Source organism: Panthera pardus, unplaced genomic scaffold (assembly GCF_024362965.1).
Source record: "Panthera pardus isolate Hobbes unplaced genomic scaffold, ASM2436296v1 HiC_scaffold_13, whole genome shotgun sequence".
Taxonomy (NCBI): Eukaryota; Metazoa; Chordata; class Mammalia; order Carnivora; family Felidae; genus Panthera; species Panthera pardus.
In genome coordinates, this window is record NW_026526688.1 from 85,590,199 (window position 1) to 85,610,267 (window position 20,069).

The 20,069-nt window shown below is 39.4% G+C and overlaps 2 protein-coding genes across 8 annotated transcripts in view; one reads left to right on the forward strand and one right to left on the reverse strand.

The window, feature by feature from the left end:
• Positions 1-4,044: 4,044 nt before the first annotated feature.
• Positions 4,045-11,852, forward strand: UCP1 (uncoupling protein 1). Its single transcript, XM_019420174.2, has 6 exons — positions 4,045-4,607; positions 5,250-5,448; positions 6,945-7,145; positions 7,245-7,346; positions 8,605-8,785; positions 11,384-11,852. Exons 1-6 carry the CDS (start codon positions 4,482-4,484, stop codon positions 11,496-11,498), a joined length of 924 nt encoding a protein of 307 aa, XP_019275719.2. The 5' UTR covers positions 4,045-4,481; the 3' UTR covers positions 11,499-11,852.
• Positions 11,853-15,862: 4,010 nt separating this feature from the next.
• The window catches only part of ELMOD2 (ELMO domain containing 2), a 31,661-nt gene continuing 27,454 nt past the window's right edge, over positions 15,863-20,069 (reverse strand). For all 7 annotated transcript variants that reach the window (XM_053901230.1, XM_053901231.1, XM_053901232.1 and 4 more), the window contains exon 9: positions 15,863-19,442. In XM_053901230.1, coding sequence (XP_053757205.1) covers positions 19,297-19,442 — 146 coding nt within the window. In that variant the 3' untranslated portion in view covers positions 15,863-19,296. The remainder of the gene's footprint in view (positions 19,443-20,069) is intronic.

Here is a 20,069-nt window from a genome sequence, read left to right on the forward strand (position 1 = left end):
GCTCAGACAGACCCTAAGTGTACCATTCAGTGGTTACATGACCTACGAGAACATTCTAAACCACTCTAAGCCTCTGAGTTTCCTCATCCATGACGTGGAACAACAGTGGTACATTTTTCAAAGGGCTGAGATGAGGAGTAAGTGTGTTAAACTTCAGAAAGTGTTTAGAACAGTGTCCAGTACTTGTTACAGGCTATGTAAGTATTTGTTAGGTGCATGAAGTGGATAAATCTTTCATAGGCTTATGACAGTTATGTGCAGCTGGTGCTAAGCACAAAGAGTGATCCATTAATAAGAATAACCTAATGTGGGCACCTGGGTGGCTCAGTCAGTTAAGTGTCCGAATTGGGCTCAGGTCATGATTTCACGGTTTGGAAGTTCAAGCCCCACATCGGGCTCTTTGCTGCCAGCTCAGGGCCTGGAACCTGCTTTGGATTCTGTGTCTCCCTCTCTTTCTGCCCCTCCCCCGCTCACGCTCTGTCTATCTCAAAAATAAACATTAAAAAAAAATAAACATAAAAAAATAAACATTAAAAAAATAAACATTAAACATTCCTGTGTCCATCATGACACAAGAATAGTCATTGTAAAAGTCAAGAATATGAGTTCAGAGAAGTCATTTGTCCACGCTTACTCAGCCAGGAAGTATCTTAGCTAGAATTTGCACATGGGCTTGTTTCTCTTAAATTACTATGCTATGAAAACAGAATATTTTCTCCTTTAACACACAGTTTGATAGTCTCTCTCTTTGGGCTGGGCTGGACTAAGAGAACCCCTTCCTGCCCTCTCCCTACTCTCCCAATTCCTAAGGGCAGTCTCTCCTTCCATTTACATATCGTTGCATACAGGTGGACACCTGTGGGTCACTAATACGCATGATTCTTCTGACAAACCCAGGTGAGACAAACTGAGGTACCCCCACTACTTTGCTCTTACAAATATTAGACTGCAGTAAGCATCATCCTATATTGACTTTTTCACATTTTGGCTAATTATTTTAGGGAAGGTATCCAGAAGAAGAATCATTAGATCAAAAGACATGGATGTTGTCTTTGCTCATTGCATACTGCCAAACTGTTTTCTAAAAGAACTATGCAAATTTATAATGCTGTCATTAATATAGTACTGATATTATAATTATCATGTTTTTACCATTCACAGTTTGTAATTAACTCATTATTTATGTATATTTATAAGATTAAATTTATAATATGAAAATATACATGTCAATGTGGTAATAATTACAATTTTGGTAGAGACAAGGTATTAATTTATTAGGTGAAAAAGGTACATTACTTTATCAATGACATTAAATATATCACCTCTATTTTTAAAATTTGTATTTCTTTTTTTATGAATCGTCTCTTCTGTTGTTTGCACAGTTATCTATACAACTACAACACAGAGTTTCCTATTGGTGGTTAGTGACAGAATTATGGGAAAGTGTAGAACAGTATTCAAATGCACAGCATTATCTTTTTTTATGTAATATAGAGACATTTGTTCAGTGATTCCTGATTGGCCACAGCTTGAGCAAGTACAGTTGTAAATGTTGCTCTAAATTTTCAAAAAGGAAATAGGAATTTAGTACATTAAGAACTCGCTGCCATTCCTTAACCACGTCATAAAAGGGCTGTTACCCTTGGTCACACTGACCTATTCTTCACCTCTTCTTCTTTGTGCCAGAAGAGAAGTCTGACCTTGGGGACGCCACCCTCTACCCTACTGTTTTCTCCGACCTGAGGCAAACTTTCTCCTACTTCCTTCCAAGGGCTTCTCAGAAGGGGTGAGTTGTGAGCTGGGGGCTAACCAGTTGATAGCAGATGTTCACTAGAGTTACCAAGGAAAAATGGTAACTTAGACACTTAGTCACTCTTAGACACCCTCTTAGACACTTAGTCACACTATACTGAACATTCTCGATCTCTGCTTAGCCATCAGCCTCAACCTAATGACTCCACCACAGCATACTCCCTAAGATGACCGATAGTGTTAGAGCCAAATTCAATAGGCTTTTCTTCACTTTTGTCCTCTTTTGACACATCTTCTAAATTTCACGCTAGTCGAGACCCCACCCTTCCTTAAATTATATTCTCTAATATCACGGCTCCATGACTGGACACACTACGAATTTTACCTTTGACAAGACCATTCTTCCCAGACCATAACTCTGGGTACCCCTACCACTTGGCCCAATCCTGTTGTACTCACTCCCATTTAAAGCGTACCTTTTCTCATTGCATCCATATTGCTGTCTCCCAAATACCTCCCAGCTCTGATTTCTTGCTCTTTTAGTATGTTATATGTAGTTTCCTATGGTAGCTTTTTACCTATGATAAACACTCTTCTCTTCAAATAATTCCAAGACTTTAAAAGTTAATCTCATCTTCTTGCCCCTAAAATCACCTCTCCTTACCAACTGTCTCATGACAATCAGCTGGCACCATCACTGAGCCTACTACCCGTGTTCTTTTATTTTTTTAATGTTTATCATATTATTTTTGAGAGAGAAAGAGACAGAGTGCAAACAGGGGAGAGGCAGAAGGAGACAGAGACACAGAATCTGAAGCAGGCTACAGGCTCTGAGTTGTCAGCATAGAACCTGAAGTGGGGCTCAAACCCACAAGCACGGCCCGGGGGGATGCCCCGGCCAGGCCCACCCCCCCCCCCGGTCTGCGGGGTGAAATCATGACCTGACTTGAAGTCGGATGCTTAACCAACTGAGCTGCCCAGGCGCCCCACTACTATCCATGTTCTTAAACTTAGAGTCATCTCTGAAAAATCTTTGACTCTATATCAAACTATTCACAAAGCTGTATTGTCTACCATATCAAATACAACATGTACAATCTGTAAAGAACTACACAGGCATGAAGTGATAACATGAACACACATTTGGAATAGAATCTCAGGATCAGCCCTCAGCTGGCCATGTTTGGCTTCCACATTTTCATCTTTTACCAACTTCATGCCCTGCCTCTCTCCTTCTTCCCATCACCCATTTTTCTCAGGCAGGTCAACAGAACACATCCCCATACATTCACCCTGCTTTCCCCAAGTCTTTGCCTTTGTATATGCCACCTACTTGCCTCAACTGCTCTTTATTTCAGCAGGTGTTTGCAGAGGAGGAAAACCACTGTCTTCTTCTCCTGTTTATTCAGAGCCCACCCTACCTTTACCATTGACTTCCTCAATATCGCTCAGCCATGTCCTCTCTTGGAAGTCCTCTAGAAAGGCTTTTAGCACAGGGCACACAACCTGTTCATACAGAGTATTTGGAAATAATTCTCTAGGGGCTCTGTATCCTATTTTCCCTACTCTTGAACCAAAAGAATAAATGAATGCTTACAATACAGCTTTGCACAGGGTAGGAGCAGGAACAAATACACATTGCAACATTTAATTTATCACTGTAGGTAAGCTAGCAACAGATTTCCCACCTGGGATGTCTCTGGAACCATATTTTACTAGAAGGAAGCAAAAGTGGGAGTCCAGATGACCAAGCCAGATCAGAAGAACTGCCCCTTGGAGCCAAGGGATCTGCGGGTGTCATTTCCACCGCCCTGTCCTAAGAAAGGAAAGTAAAAGGAGCAAATTATATCTCGCTTCATAGAGTGCATTAGCAATTTACTATTTGCTTTCTAGTATGTCAGTGATCTCATTTGACATCCTCTGCAAAAAGCGTTCAAAAGAAACACTTTATTTCTTTTAAAAATTCAAGGTGTTCTTGGTTCCTGCCTGGGATTTTCCCAGGTCTGGATTTGCTGGTTGGAAAGAAGAAAGGAGGATGAGAAGTTAAAAAGAGGAAAGGAAGCCGAGAGGATGCCTGCAAGGTTCCCAGGGTGCCCGAAGGATACAAGGGGCGCCCCACTCTTGCTTGGGTGAATTCCCAGCTCGGCAGGACCTTTTACCAGAATCCCCGAGATCGCGCTTGTTTAGGAAGCCCGCACCTGCTCCCGGCCCCAGGTGGGACCGGGGCTGGTCCCTGCTGCGGTGCGCCCTCCCTCGGAAGTGCCGGACGCAGGGCGCAGGGCGCAGAAGGCTAGGTGCGCGGAGACTGCTTTCGGGGTGGAAGCCGGCTCTCCAGGCGCGTTGCGAGGATGCGGGTGGGAGGGACTTGGCGCCCCAGGGCACGCCCCAGCCAGGTCCACCCCCGGTCTGCGGAGACCTGGCGAGCCGCAGCCCCCGAGCGGCTGCCTATATAAGTCACCCGGCGCTGGCAGGGCGCACGGGAGCTTCCAGCCAGCGACCCTTGGTCCTCCCCGGCGCGAGGGCGGGAAGACGAGAGGTGCGCCCGGTTCCACCTGCAGCCACTGCCCGCGCGCCGCCCAAGCTGCGAGCGTCTCCCGCCTCTCTGAAGTCAGGAAGCCTGTTTGCTGTCCCAGCGGGACAGGGGAGGAGAGGCAGGGAGAAATTCCACCTTGCGGGGGCCCGAGTCCTTCGTCCTTGCGCCCTCTCGTCGCTCCGCAATTTGAGCGAAGATGGTGGGCCTGACAGCCTCGGACGTGCCCCCGACCATGGCGGTCAAGATCTTCTCTGCTGGCGTGGCGGCCTGTGTGGCGGATGTGATCACCTTCCCGCTGGACACGGCCAAAGTCCGGCTACAGGTAGCGAGCGAGATGGGGACGTGTCTCAAGGAGAGGGAGGACATCTATTCTGTGCATCCCTTTGACAAGCGCTTTGGTTTAACCACCCCTTCTCAAGGCAGGGCCGTCGGCCCCTTAACAAATGGTGCGGCATTGTCACAGCACTGGATGCATTAGGGTGGGAAACTGGAATGCTTTGAGAGTAACGGAAGAACCACAAGAAGCCACGGAAGACAGGTTGACCATGTCGGCTGCCAAAGCCCCCAAAGTTAGGGTGTACTAAGTGTTCTAACGGCTAACAATACCAGCCTCTCCCAGTTTACAAGCCAGGCTCTTTGCCTTCCTTAATTTGGAGGGGTCACATTCACATCTGCCGCTTAGGGGTCCTGGAGAATTTATACAGGGAGGGTGGGAATGTTCAAAATGTGCATTATAGCTGATCTCTCTGCATATATACATAGCTAGAGAGATACAGAGATATATAGGGAGACGTTGCTGAAAAGGGAAAAGGAACTGAAAATAGGAACACAGCCGGAAAAATCTTGGCTTAAAGTTTCTTCTCCACCGAGGACCACCTATGGCCAGTTTTCGTTTTTTCCTCACCAGTTAGGATCCCCTTACTCAATTTTAACTTCGCTCTGACCTGTTCTTTCTCATTTCCAGATCCAAGGCGAATGCCAGACCTCCAGTACCATTAAGTACAAAGGTGTCCTGGGAACAATCAGCACTCTGGCAAAAACAGAAGGGCCGATGAAACTCTATAGTGGGCTGCCTGCTGGCCTCCAGAGACAAATAAGCTTTGCCTCTCTTAGGATCGGCCTCTATGACACCGTCCAGGAGTTCTTCAGCGCAGGGAAAGAAAGTAAGCAGGGAACATTCCTGGGAAGGATAGGGAGAAAGACATGCCCTGAGCCCAGCTCTGGTCAAGCAATGTTACATGCAGGGTAGTGGTCCTCATAACAAATTGTCAAGGAAGCATCCAATATTAGCTTGGTGCTCACCGTTCATGGAAAGAAAAGTGTGCAAAATCGAGTTTTCAGATGCAGATTTATACTTGTAAAAATCACCTGGTGGATCCTAGATATTTGGGGCCTCATTTGGATATCCATCTGGAGAAGATGGATGGGCTGCAAAATAACATTTAAGTCAAAGTTCTCCAAACAGTGAAGTCTCTCAGGAACACCAGTGGAGCTTGTTAAAACTCCCAAATGCTGAGGACTGCCTTGTCCTCCGAATCTGAATTGCTCAGGTTGGGACCAGGGAATCTATGTTCTCACAAGTTTCTTGGACATTTTGGCATGCAACAAATTTGAAAACTTTTGGTCTGAAGGGAAGAAAATCAGACCTCATGAGGAGAGTTGAGAGGACAGGAAAAAACTCGTTTCCTTTAAGAGTTTCCTTGTCAGGTCTCCAGTGTTAGAGAAGACCAGAGAACCGAATCAGGTGCAGCGGTGAGGAAGGACTACAGTGGACTTAAGTTTGCCAGTTTAAAAGATGGTTATCTATTGTATGCTCAGCTCCTAGACAAGCATGATGAGAAAAGAGTACAATCATACAGTTAGGAAAAGAATTGCTATACTTCCTATATGCAGGTTAGTATGTTAAGTGCTGAATTGATATTATTTTAACTGACACAGTGACTCTATGAGGTAGATGTTATTGTCTCTATTTTACAGATTAGGAAACAGAATGACCGAGAAAGCCCTTGATGAGTAAATGTTTTTGATCCATACTTTAATTATGGGAATGAGCATGGGGGGGCGGGTGGGGAAGGAGGGCTCCAAGACTATTTATAGTTGATTAAATAATTATCTGTCTTGAGTAACTTAGGCTAAAAGGTTTCAAAATTTTGTATCAAAAATCACTTTTTTCACTTCTTTTTGTTGTTGTTATTCCCTTTGTAACCCTTCATAGCCTGATACCACTTGACATCCCGTGCAGGGGCTATTTGTCCACTTTGGATTTTCCTAAGACCTCGAAGTCCAATAATTAACATCACCATTGATGAGAGGAAGGTTAAGCCTCCCTGGTGACTGGTGCCTCCTCCCAGTTGGGATATACAGAAAAAGAGAGCCAAATATAGGAAAGAACTAAGTATTGTGTTTCTTGGCACTTCAAAGTCTTTATTTTTTAAAAAATTCTAGTCAACTTTGAGGTTTCTAGCCTATAGTGATTTAGCACATACTTAGTGCATGATCATCACAAGCATTGGGGAAATAGAAAAGATATAAAGATAGAATAATACTAACTACTAAAATTAAAAAGACAGAGTTGCATTCTGGGTCTTGGTTTTTTGTTGTTTTTTGGTTTTTGTTTTTTTAAATTTTTGCTTGATAAATATTTTTTCTCTCTGAATAGCAACAGCTGGTTTAGGAAGCAAGATCTCAGCTGGTCTAACGACTGGAGGAGTAGCAGTATTCATAGGGCAACCCACAGAGGTCGTGAAGGTCAGACTTCAAGCACAGAGCCATCTGCATGGTCTCAAACCCCGATACACCGGGACTTACAACGCTTACCGAATTATAGCAACAACGGAAGGCCTGACAGGCCTTTGGAAAGGTAACTGACTTTAAGGTGAATTTTATAATTATTAAAACACATGTATTCAATTACCGCTTTATCGTATACTGGAGCTATTAAACATTTTCTTCTTTTCAGGGACTACTCCCAACCTGACGAGAAATGTCATCATCAATTGTACAGAGTTAGTTACATATGATCTAATGAAGGAGGCCCTCGTGAAAAACAAACTACTAGCAGGTAACTTCCTATTGTTGATAACAACCAGGTCTGCACATTTACAATTTCATCCTGGAGCTTCTCCAGCCACATTGTACTGAACCCCCTAATTGTAACAGTTCTCTCTTTTAAAAAATTAAGTAATTTTGAACATTAGATATAACTTTTTTTAAATGATTATTTATTTTTGAGAGAGAGAGAGAGAGAAAGAGAGACAGAGTAAGAGCAGGGGAGGGGCAGAGAGAGAGGGAGACATAGAATCTGAAGCAGGCTCCAGGCTCCCAGCTGTCAGCAGAGGGCCCAATGCAGGGCTTGAACTCAGGAACCTTGAGATCATGAACTGAGCTGAAGTCAGATGCTTCACCGACTGAGCCACCCAGGTGCCCCCATTAGATAGAGTTTTTAAGAAAAAAAAGGGGGCGGGGAGCACCTGGGTGGCTCAGTCGGTTAACGTCCGACTTTGGCTCAGGTCATGATCTCACTGCTCATGAGTTTGAGCCCCGTGTCCGGATCTGTGCTGATAGCTTGGACCCTGGAGCCTGCTTCAGATTCTGTGTCTCCCTCTCTCTCTGTACCTCCCCTGCTCATGCTCTGTCTCTCTCTCTCTCTCAAATATAAAATAAAATAAAAAAAATTTAAAAAACCCAAACTCTAAATATTAGATTTTTTTTTGCTACAACAAAAAGAAAATGCAACTATATTCTTAATCAGCATTATTCTCATTTAATACTAATATATGGGACTTTGTTGGCATCTTATTCTTTATATAGCATAATTCAGAAGGTGAGTCCATCCCACACTATATCCAAATGAGCTGGTTAAATAAGGAGCTCATCAGTGTTTTTATCTAAAATGTAGTACCATTGGATAGGTTTCCTAAAATATTCTAACAGGTTCTAGAGACATTGAAATTCTCCCTGAACAATGACTTTAATTCACTAAAAAAATTATTAGGCCATTTCCATAGTGTAGTGGTTATCACGTTCGCCTCACACTAAAAAATTATTAGATGCCTATGTATCAGGCTTTGTCCCATATCCTAAGGGCACAGAGAAAACTGACAGGTTATTTTCCTAAAGCATTTACAATCCACTCTGCCAGGTACTATTTGCTGTCTTTTTGGTAAGGCTAAGTATAACCTTCTTTATTATCTTTTATTTATCAGACATCCACGTTGGTCTCCTGATATCACTAAGTTTATAAGGATCTGATAGAGAACTGAAAATTAGAAGCTTCTTCCAAAAGTCTGATGCTGACTTGTCTCATTGGTCCATTTTAGATGACCTACCCTGCCACTTTGTGTCAGCTCTCATCGCCGGATTTTGCACAACTGTTCTGTCCTCTCCAGTGGATGTGGTAAAAACCAGATTTGTTAATTCTCCACCAGGACAGTACACAAGTGTGCCCAACTGTGCAATTACAATGCTCACTAAAGAAGGACCACTGGCTTTTTTCAAAGGGTAGGATATGGTCTTCTCTATCTGTAATGCTGTGTTCACAGTATCTATGTGTTTTGGGGTGCTGTCTTGTCCAAATAGTTGACATATAGCTGACCAGCCTGTCTATGCAGTATACTTAGTATCTATTTTTCCTTGCCATAAGTATCTCCAATCCTCCAACACTGGGCCAGAACATTTAAAACTGTGATATTAAAATTTTCTCAGCCTTGATCAGAAGCTCACTTAAAATCAGTGAACTCTCACTTGGTCCCAGTCTATTGGAAACGTAGATGGGATTTTGCCTGATCAGGGCTAGAGAACTATAAAGTGGAGAGAAAGTGTAATAGAGGAATAAGAGAAAATAGGATGTGATTTTTACTATTTAAATTTTTTAAAAATATTTTTTAATTTCAAGTTTTTATTTTAATTCCAGTTAATGCACAGTGTTCTATTAGTCTCAGGTGTACAATATAGTGATTCAACACTTCCATACATCACCCAGCGCTCATCACAAGTGCCCTCCTTCTCCCCTATCACATTTTTAACCCATCCCCCACCCACCTCCCTTCTGGTAACCATCAGTTTGTTCTCTATAGTTAAGGGTCTGTTTCTTGGTTTTCTTTATCTTATTTTTTTCCCTTTGCTTGTTTGTTTCTTAAATTCCACTTATGAGTGAAACCATATGGTATTTATCTTTCTCTGACTGACTTGTTTCCCTTAGCATTATACTCTCTAGCTCCATCCATGTCATTGCAAATGGCAAGATTTCATTCTTTTCATGGCTGAGTAATATTCCATTGTGTGTGTGTGTGTGTGTGTGTGTGTGTGTGTGTACCACATATTTATCCATTCATCTATCCACGAACACTTTGGCTGCTTCCATATCTTGGCAATTGTAAATAATGCTGCTATAAACACAAGGATGCATGTATCCCTTTGAATTAGCTTTCTTATATTTGGGTAAATATCCAGTAGTGCGATAGCTGGAATTTTCACTATTGTGACTTGATGGACTCAGATTTTTAGATTGTATTAAAGTAAAAGTAGAGAAAAATCATTGCCACTGACCTGGAAAAGTGATGCAGAAAATGGTGTGGCTTAGATAATTATTACACTCACCTAGAAACTAGTATTGTGTAGATCCCATTTCCCATTAAGCAATATTATATCAGAAACTACCTTCCTAAGAAAATACAGTATGAACTAATTTATGGATATACTTCATAAGGACTAAACTAGTGATAATATAACAAAATTCTATAACGCTTTAAAATTGTAAGGCAATGCCTCAAACCTTATCAAAAGCATAGATGCACCAATCACATTATCCACAAGGTTCTAATTCACCATAATCAGCACTTATATGTTAATACAAATAAAATACATTACAAAATTAATTTAAAATGGATATATCAGTTATCAACCATTAACCATTTAACAATATTTTTTTTTCAAATTTAAAACCTTTTGGGGATACATGTGACAACCAGGATGAAGCCTGAAAACATTATGCTAAATAAATTGAGCCAGCCCCAGAAGGACAAATGTTGTGTAATTTCACATATATGAGGCATCTAGAGTAGTCAGATTCATAGAGACAGAAGTGGAATGTGGTTAGCAGAGGCTGGGGGATGTAGGAGCATAGGGAATTCTTGTTTAATATGTACAGTTTCAGTTAGGGATGACCAAAAGGTTCTGGAGATGGGCAGTGGTTGCTCACAATGTACTTAATGCTACTGAACTACACACTTAAAATGGTAAAATGGTAGACTTATGAACATTTAAAATATGTAATTAAAATATGCACACACACACACACACACACACACACACACACACACATCCATCCAGGAGTCAGAAGAAATGTATTGAGACCTAAACAAAACAAAACAAAACAAAACAAAACAAAAAACAAAACCACACACAAAAACCTTGGGGGTCTGATTTTTATAGGCCAGATCTCTTTAAAAAATCTATCCAAGGCAGATTTAACTGATGACATCTTTTTCTGGAATATCTCATTGCTGCAAGCAGGCGTTCAAAGTCAATCATTTGGTCTGCACAGTTTGACATAATTCTTAAACATAATACACACACACACACACACACACACACAAAACCCACAAAAAGCAAAACCAAAAAATGCACTTAGTCTCTTGACAGTTTAAGGACAAGAATTGCCAAGATCTGGACAGCACGAATTTCTTCACTCCGGAAAATGGTCGGTCCACTTACTCATCACTTTTTCTTTGCTTTCTCCTTTTCCTCTTTCAACAGTTTCTATCTCCCATCCAGAAAGCAGAGCAAAACAAAGCAGAACTTTCCCCACCCCTCAAAAAAGGGGAGTTATTGGAAAATGCCCCTTCAGGAACGAGACATGCTTTGGAGGGAGTGAAGGCTGTGTATGTATGTGTCTAGATGTGAGCACCTCGGTTTTGTTGTTTTGAAGAAGTTTTAGACAATATTATTTTAGGTGCACAGTAGGGAAGGGTGAAAAATAGCTACCTTTAAGTGCCTTTATTTGAGAAGAGTGGCACAGTGAGAAGCATAAGCTGTCTGTGCTGCAATAACTTTAAGAATTCTAACAAACTCAGAGAATGGTGATGTGCACTTTCCTAGATTTGTACCTTCCTTCTTGCGACTCGGATCCTGGAACGTCATTATGTTTGTGTGCTTTGAACAGCTGAAGCGGGAACTGATGAAGTCAAGGCAGACCATGGACTGTGCCACATAATCGTCTTCAGGAAAAGGATGTAACACAATGGTGGGAATCTGTGCTGACTGACCAGATAATTAAAATCCAAAACAAACAGAACCTACTCATTTTATTTCACCTTAAAAAGATAGAGGAATACTAATTGAGTTTTGGACTTTTTAAAGAAAAAATTGTATTTATTTCTTGTGACTTTTATTCTCAGTGTTTTAAGAGGGAGAAAACAAAACATTCAGTATGCACCCTGGCAAATGCAGTGCCCGGATAAATGACTGAATCTGCCTGTTTGGGGAGGGCTGGGGTCCTACGATTGGATATGAAGAACTTTAATATGTTTTAATTATAATTCAGGTTGCCAGAAGAGGCAAATGGAGCGGTGCATTTTAGGTTTATAAATATTTAATGTTTCCTTTTAACTTATTAACCCAGTTGTAAGTTAATATATTCAATAAAGGACTGTTAATACCTTTAAAGGTTTGCCGTTTTGGACCTATATCTGAATCTAAGACTTGCAGTTCACCTAGACTACAAAGTGGTCCAATAACAAGTGAAGGTCTTTAGAACCAATAGGCAGAAACTTACTTTAAATGTAATTATTAGTTTTTTTTTTAATTTTTAGAATCTATATTTTACAGCACTTTTAACAACTTCTAATCTAAGTCACTATAATCATTTGGGCCTATTGTTATTAGAATCGTGGTGTCGGGGCACCTGGGTGGCTCAGTCAGTTGAGTGTCTGACTTTGGCTCAAGTCATGACCTCATGGTTTGTGAGTTCAAGCCCCATGTCAGGCTCTGTGCTGACAGCTCAGAGCCTGGAGCCTGCTTCAGATTCTGTGTCTCCCTTTCTTTCTGCTCCACCCTCCCCTTCTCTCTCTCTCTCTCTCTCTCTCTCTCTCTCTCTCAAAAATAAATAAACATTAAAAAAAATTTTAGAATCGTGGTATCTATCCCAGAGTTACAGCATTTTTGAGCCAGAAGGTACCTTTGGTTAGATACAGGAACAGTCTTAGATTTCTACTGGGATAAAAATGAATCTTCATGGCATCTTTCCAGCAAAGCTAAATTCATTATTAACACCTGCAGTAACCTTTTTTTCATGCCTACAAACTGAGTGCAGAAGAGACAGGGAAAGAATAAACAAGAGATTTACAAAGTATAAGACATGGCCCAAGCTTGTTTTCAACCCCAAACAAGGAATGACACAAGGTCCAGGAAGCCCACAGGCTGTCAGGCAGCATTCTATTTGTTTTTATCGGCTCCATGTTATATCTACTGTTGTCTTTTTCCCCTTGACTTTATGAGGTTTTTCCCTGGTGCTTATTTCCCCTGTTGTTACCTGCAAAAGTGTCTTGTAGCAAATGTCTTCAATATCCCTCACCCGTCACCTTGCTCTCACCACTTTAGCACACACGGGCCTTACTTCCTATTGTCATGTCAGCACCTCTACAGGGTCTTCTGGCCATCAGAACCATCTTTGCACACCTGTGCACGGCATGCTAGAAGTGCAGGGAAAATAACACACCCCTGGGAGGGCCCTTGCCCAATAACTGATGGGAGTTGGTGTATAAATACTTCAGTCCCCTTATCCTCAGATGGAGTCACCCCTCACCCTCATCCAAGGGCTCAGAATCCAGTTACACACAGTGTTATTCTACTTAATACAAAATACCCTTAATGGGAGGAATTCAGTTCCCTCCCTCAGTTCCCCACTCCCTTACCAGCACTTCCTGGGATCACCTCCCAAATGAATGACACTTCTTTATCTCTAGGTCTGATTCTGGGGGAATCCAAATGATGAAAGATCACCACCTTACAGCTGCATATTTCTGTCAAGGATTAGGAAGAAAACATAAAACTTCGTTTCTTTGCTGAAATCTTGCTCAGGCAATAGGCAGTAGTAACAAGATGCTCCCCTTTGACCAAATTGTAATCAGGCTCCTCTGAGCCGTGTTTTCCCAAGAAGTGCCATTGTTAGGCATGTCTTCAAAGCTCAGTTTTAGCAAAAAATCAGGCTGAATAGGTTTAGCCAGAATCCCTCACCCTTGATAAATGATCACCCTTGATAGTTGATCAAATTCCTCCTCTACCATTGATAGCTTATCAATTCTCTTGGATTTTCTATGTACATATATCACTTATGAATAGTCACTTTTCTTTCTTTCCATCCACTTGTCTTACTGCACCAGGTGGGACTTCTATCACAACTTTGAACAGATGTGCTGTGACGATTTGGATTACTCGTCAAATGTTCACTCCTTACCCCTTCCTAATAGAGTATATTTCGCTGTTTCATTGATGTTGGACTTGTCCATGTGGCCTGCTAGATGACCAAGCGAACGTTGGTGGACATGATGTTAGCAAAGGCCTGAAATACCTTTGAGCCACTGGGCTTGTTGTTTCTGTGCTTCTGCTGCACCGTATAAAGAGCATACCTCAGGTAGCCCACTGGTCCCAGACGCACAAGTCACATGGAGCTGACAAGAAGCAAACCCACGACCTATATTTAAGGCCAGCTGAATCCAGCTGGGATTAGCAAAGCTGCCTGGTTGGCCTACCCATGTGTGAGGAGGAAATGCTTTTTTGTATGCCCCTAAGATTTTTGTATGATTGGTTGTTATGCATTGTTCCTGTGGCAAAAGGTGACTGATACAAGTGGTGACACCCTTTCTTATTTCTGATCCAGACATTTTACCGTTAAATATATTTGCTAGGGTTTATTTTATAAAGACACATTTTGTAAAATTAAGGTAACCCCTATTTCTCATTTGCTATGTTTTTAACATGAATGGATGTCGAGTTTTTATCAAATGCTTTTCCTGTGACTTTTAAGATCATCATGTGATTTTCAAATATTAACGTGGTAAATTTCATTAATTTTATTCTGGGAATTAACCCAACTGAGCTATAATTGATCACACATTAAAACAGCATATCTATATGCAGTTCATTATTTATTATGTAATATATGAAATTCAATATATTTCTGGATTTCAGTGTGCTTCTATTTTATTTAGGATTACTGCATCCAAAGTGACATTAGCATATAATTATTCTTTTTTGTTCTGTCCTGGTTGGGTTGAGTCATCAAGATTATGATAGTCTCATGAATTATAGGGTGTCCACCCTTCATTATTTAGAAAAGATTATGAAAATTGTTACCATTTTATTGTTAAATGTGTTAACTTACCAGTGCAAGCTACACAGAACTGTAGGTTTTTTAATGGAAAGGTTTTTAATTCCTGAATCCATTTAATAGTGCTAGGACTTTTTGATTCCCTATTTCTTTTTGTACAGTTTTGTTTTGGTAAGTTATATTTTTCTAGAAATGTTTATATCCCATCTCAATTTTCAAATTTTTGAGGTTATCCTCAATACATTTTCTTTCCAGTATTTGCAGGATCTGTAGTGATGTTTCACACTCAATTCTTGGTATCATTATTTGTTTTCTTCCTTATTCTTTAAAATTTTTAAAAATTTTTACTTCAGAGAGAGAGTAAGTATGAACAGGTGGCAGGGAGAGAGAGAAAGAGAGAGAATCCCAAGCAGGCTACATGCTCAGCACAGAGCCCGACATCGGGGTCCATCCCACGACCCTGGGATCACAACCTGAGCCGAATTTATGAGTTGGATGCTTAACTGACCTGAGTCAGCTGGGCGCCCCCCTTACTCTTTATTTATCTCACCAAGGTTAATCAGTATTATTAGTCTTTCCAGGCAACAAATTTTTACTTTTGTTGATTCTATTGTATGCATTTCTATTCCATGCATCTAAGCTCTGACCTTTAATATCTCCTTCTTTATTTTCTTTACATTTATTTTGATCTTCGCCAAACTCCTTGAGATGACTGCTTGGTCTTTAATTTTCAGCCACTTTTTTCTAATACATACATTTTAAAGCTATAATTAGTATTAGCTTTAATAAAGTTCATTTGCTGAATCCAACCAGTTCCATATGTAGTATTTTTATTTAGTTCAAAATGATACACACACAGAGGAATGCTCTGCAGCTGTAAATAAATAGAATAAGGAAGCTATGTATTAATATAAAAATGTATCTAAGATACACTGTAAAGTTAAGAAAAGCACACCGCAGTGCAGTATGAATTATTCCTATCCTTTGTAAGAATGGGGGGTGGGAGTGGTAGCTTCTTTTCTTTTTTTCCAGCTCTTTTCTGGTCTCATAACCAATTGTTGTTACCCAGTAACATCTTAAATAGGTAATTAGTGGATGAGTTAGTCACAAAAATAAAAATTTTCTGTGTATTCTGATTTACCCTATAGGAACATGATTAAAGGGTTAAATAAGGAAGTCACTGTTTCATGAACATAAATGGCTTAAGGGATGGGGAGGATAGGAAGAGACCGAAGGATTAGCAGAGCGGCTTGTAACAATTTTGACACACTTTATTTGTTCACAACATTCTGAACAAAATGACATCACATTTAAACTATTGCTTTTACATATGAAGTTAATTGTTTTATCCAAAGTAGACAAAAATCGATTTCTTTAAGTTGACAACCAGCACTTTTTCCCCCAGGGAAAGCCACTGCTTATTTTTTTAATACATTAACAGAACCACAGAATTGCCCTATAATTAAAAAAAGAAAGAAAGAAAGAAGAAAGGATTGCCCTATAATAGTTAGGTCTTACCTGAACTACATTTAAACTTTTTCTTGTCAAAAGGTGAAGCCAGAAAAAAAGAACCAGCTCACTCATGATTTCTCTCAGATGTTTAATAAGTCCCTTCGTCTTTGTTAAAAATCTGCTTGTGCGGAGAGGTTCAAAAATGTGAAAATGGAAAGGAAGCCTCCCCAGACTTGTTCAGAGAGAAGTTAGGTGGACCATTTATCCTGAGAAAATAGCTGCTGGCCCCTGATCATTAATTCTAAACATTATTGCCCTCCAAGCCAAACTTCTCTTCTGTGCCATGATAGTGTGTAATCTTTTCTGCTCTGGAAACGAGAATTCCACTTTCCACTCATGTAATGCTGCTCCTTTGAGCAAATCTTTGACCAAGTTCTATTTCGCTGAATGCAAAGGGGAGAAACAGTATTTAAACAATTATTAATACTGGAATAAAAATGAAGAGTACATATATTTTCCACATAGAAAAATACATACAAATCCAAGTAGCTGTTAAAGTAGAAAAAAAATCAGGATGGGCATTTTTTAAGAAAAAGATCCTGTTTTCTAAACTGGTGCCAGTAAGACACTGATTTTTATATCTAACTATATCACCATATTTATATACAAAGAGAGGCTGATCTAGGTTCACTGACATACTGATATCCCCTGATTCTCCCATTTCCCTAAAGATTGTCTTTCAGAACATACTTGAACTACGACCAGTATAATTCTATTTTTACACCATTCTTGTCACTGGCACGCTCTCTTTGATCTGGCATATACAAAAATTGATTTTAACATCGATTCACTTTTCTGATGCTAAAACAAACATAATTTTCCTGCTACTTCAATTCTATCACTACTTTGGTATTTTATTCATTATTACAGAAACAGGGAAGATCCTAAACATGGATTTTAAGACTACATAAAATTCTAACACACATATGCTGAAAGCAAGGAAAAATAGGACAGGAGACACAATTATATTTTTTCACGTATGTCACTATGTTACATTCTAATTTACAAGTGGGGACGCTTAGTTTGGCTTCCAGACTATCAAACTTTAAAATTTATTGGTATCTTTTAGACCAATTCACTACAGAGCTTCTGAAATGGTTATTGAGTATCTGAAGCAAGAGCAGGACAGTATCTATATTGTACAAACAGTGATGGATTTAAAGAACATATTACTGACCAAACTTTCAAATGACATTTTCAAAACATTACAAAGTGTTTTTCCTCCATAGAAGACAAAAAACTTGATTACTTTAAAAAGTTTTCCCTTCCATACATACTTGTGTCATTCTTTATTAAGCATACTGACAAAGGTTTAAATCAGTTCAAGACCTCAGCTGTTGAAAGATTAAAATATAAAGGTAAGAATTTTCAGCATAAACATTAAAAGACTAACAGAATTGCTTTCCATGTAATAGTAAACACTATAAAATGAGCTTTAATGGTTAGCACCTGATCCTTACCAGGATTTTGCTACATCTCCTAGAACTGCAGAGCTAGAAACTAATGCACTGAAAGCATAAAGAAAAAATTGAGATAATCCCAGGGTTTAGAAGTCTCCTACAAGAAACCAATTTTAAATGCCTGTGATATGGAGACACTAAACCACCACAATCAATAATAAAGTGAACCCAATTTTTACGTGTTTTATCCTGTTGAGAAAGTAATAGTTTTGATGCTGCGCTTTCAATGTGTGTGCTATACGACACTGCATCTGTTACTTTCCGCTCAGATGTTTTTTACCTCTCTTTGACAAGTTTGCAGAAAGAGGTCTGTCAAGAGACATGAACGAACACTGAAAGTCTCAGGTCTTGCTACCACATGAGTCAGTCCTTAAGCACTTGATATACACATTTAAAGACGGGCTAACTCTCATCATATTTAAAATATGTCTTTACTAGGCCGGTTTCTGTAGGATTTAAGAACTTAGTGATCAGACAAACCTATCTTCAAACTCTTTTAGTTTTGCTAGGAGTACAAATGTCTAAAACACACAAGGAAGAAATCATTCCCATGAGAAGCTCATCACTATATAATCCTTGACAGCACTTGATGCCCTCCTGAGATTTTAGGAGAATAAAGCTATACGAAATGCACAGTCATCATCCTCAGGCTACTTTTGAATCCCACAGACCACTAACTCAAAGAATACCCATAAAGTCCATATACCATTATCCAGAAACACCATGGAGGCAAAGCAAAAAGAAGCAACAGTTAATCGTAAATAAAATAAACCAATGATGTTTCACCAGTATTTTTGAAAAGCTTTAAGTTTTCCTTTTGTATAAGTTCAAAGACAGTTTTATTGAAATAGCCACTGTCCTTTGAATACAGTTGAGATTTTCTTAGCCAATACATCTCTTTTCATAAACACTCACAGGCAGAGAAGCCTCATAAAAGGCCTTCACACCAAGCATTATTATTCTTTTCTATAACTGACTGAAAAGCAAATAACTGAAGATGAGAAAATGCTTTTAAGCTTTAAAATACCACTGTGATATTTTAAAGTGTGGTATTTAGAAACAAAAAAGCTAGTCACCAATACCGTCATTCTCTCATTATCCATTATGCTAAATAATCAGGGAAACCAAAAAGGAAGAGGCCATGATTCTTTATCCTGTCTGACATATCAATGCTTTTTGCTACTAATGAAGCAACATTAGGGCATGTGATTGAGATGCAAACAAAGAAAACCATGAAGAACTACTCTTCCTGTTAATTAACCTAGGAAGAAAACATGACAAAGAAAAAGAACAATCATCTCCAAACTAAAACACAAAAAAATCTTAAAAGAGCTTTGAAAGGTTACAATACTGACTTGATAGTACAACACATAAAAATGAAAACTGATTCTGACACATTTTAATCAACCAATTAAATACAAATACCTGATTTGTACTTTTACACTAAATGGGCTAAGTCCCAAGTTCCAAACTGTAGTTCACAGGACTCTACAGAAGGGATCTTTGGAAGGATAAGGTACCTTTGGAAAACAGTGTATAAACAACTGTAAACATACACTGATTGTCCACTAGCTTTCTTAAATAGAATTTCTGAAATCTTTTTGTAGGAAATTATATATAAGGAGTGTAATTGATCAGATACTTTCTATTACAACATATAAATTCTGTTGTGTGTGCAAAATGTGGTAGAAATAGAAGATACTACGGATGATTCATATTTTTAAAGTAAGTGATACATTACAATCCAGTAAGAGTCCTTTAATCTTTTCATGAAACTTCTCTCTATACATGTTGAAATACATAATGCTTTCTGGCTTTTCTTCAAACCAAAACTTGTCAAATTCATAGACAAGGTAACCTGCGGTTAAAGAAAAACAAAACATAAATATAGTCTCAGTAGGGAAATCACAACCAAACCACCTCATTTTAAAGTACAGGACCATCCTTTAAATTATATATTAAAATACAATAATCAGAAATCATATTAAACTACTAGAAACCTGAAAAACCTTATAAGAAATATTTTTGTTCAAAATAAGCAGGAATTTCAATAAAATATTTAGTATATTTACTGTTTGTCTCAAGTATCAATAAAATCCCTCAAATGTAAGAGATACAGTACTGTCAAAAGATGCCTTGGGAATAGGAAAAAAAGTTATTCCCAGAGACCCCTGAAACACAAATATGAAAGTAATGAGAAAATGTGGCACCTGGGTGGCTCAGTTGGTTAAGCGTCCAACTCCTGATTTCAGCTCAGGTCATGATCTCACGGTTCGTGAGTTTGAACCCTTCGTTGGGCTCTGCATTGACAGTGCAGAGCCTGCTTGGGATTCCCCCCCCCCTCTTTTTCTCTCTCTCTCTCCACCCCCCTCAAGTAAACAAAAAATCTGAAATAACAAGAAGACATTAGACAAGGATAAAGTACACAAAAGCCGTTTTCTATTGATTTATAAATCTAATAATTATTTCTACTTTCTTCAATGAA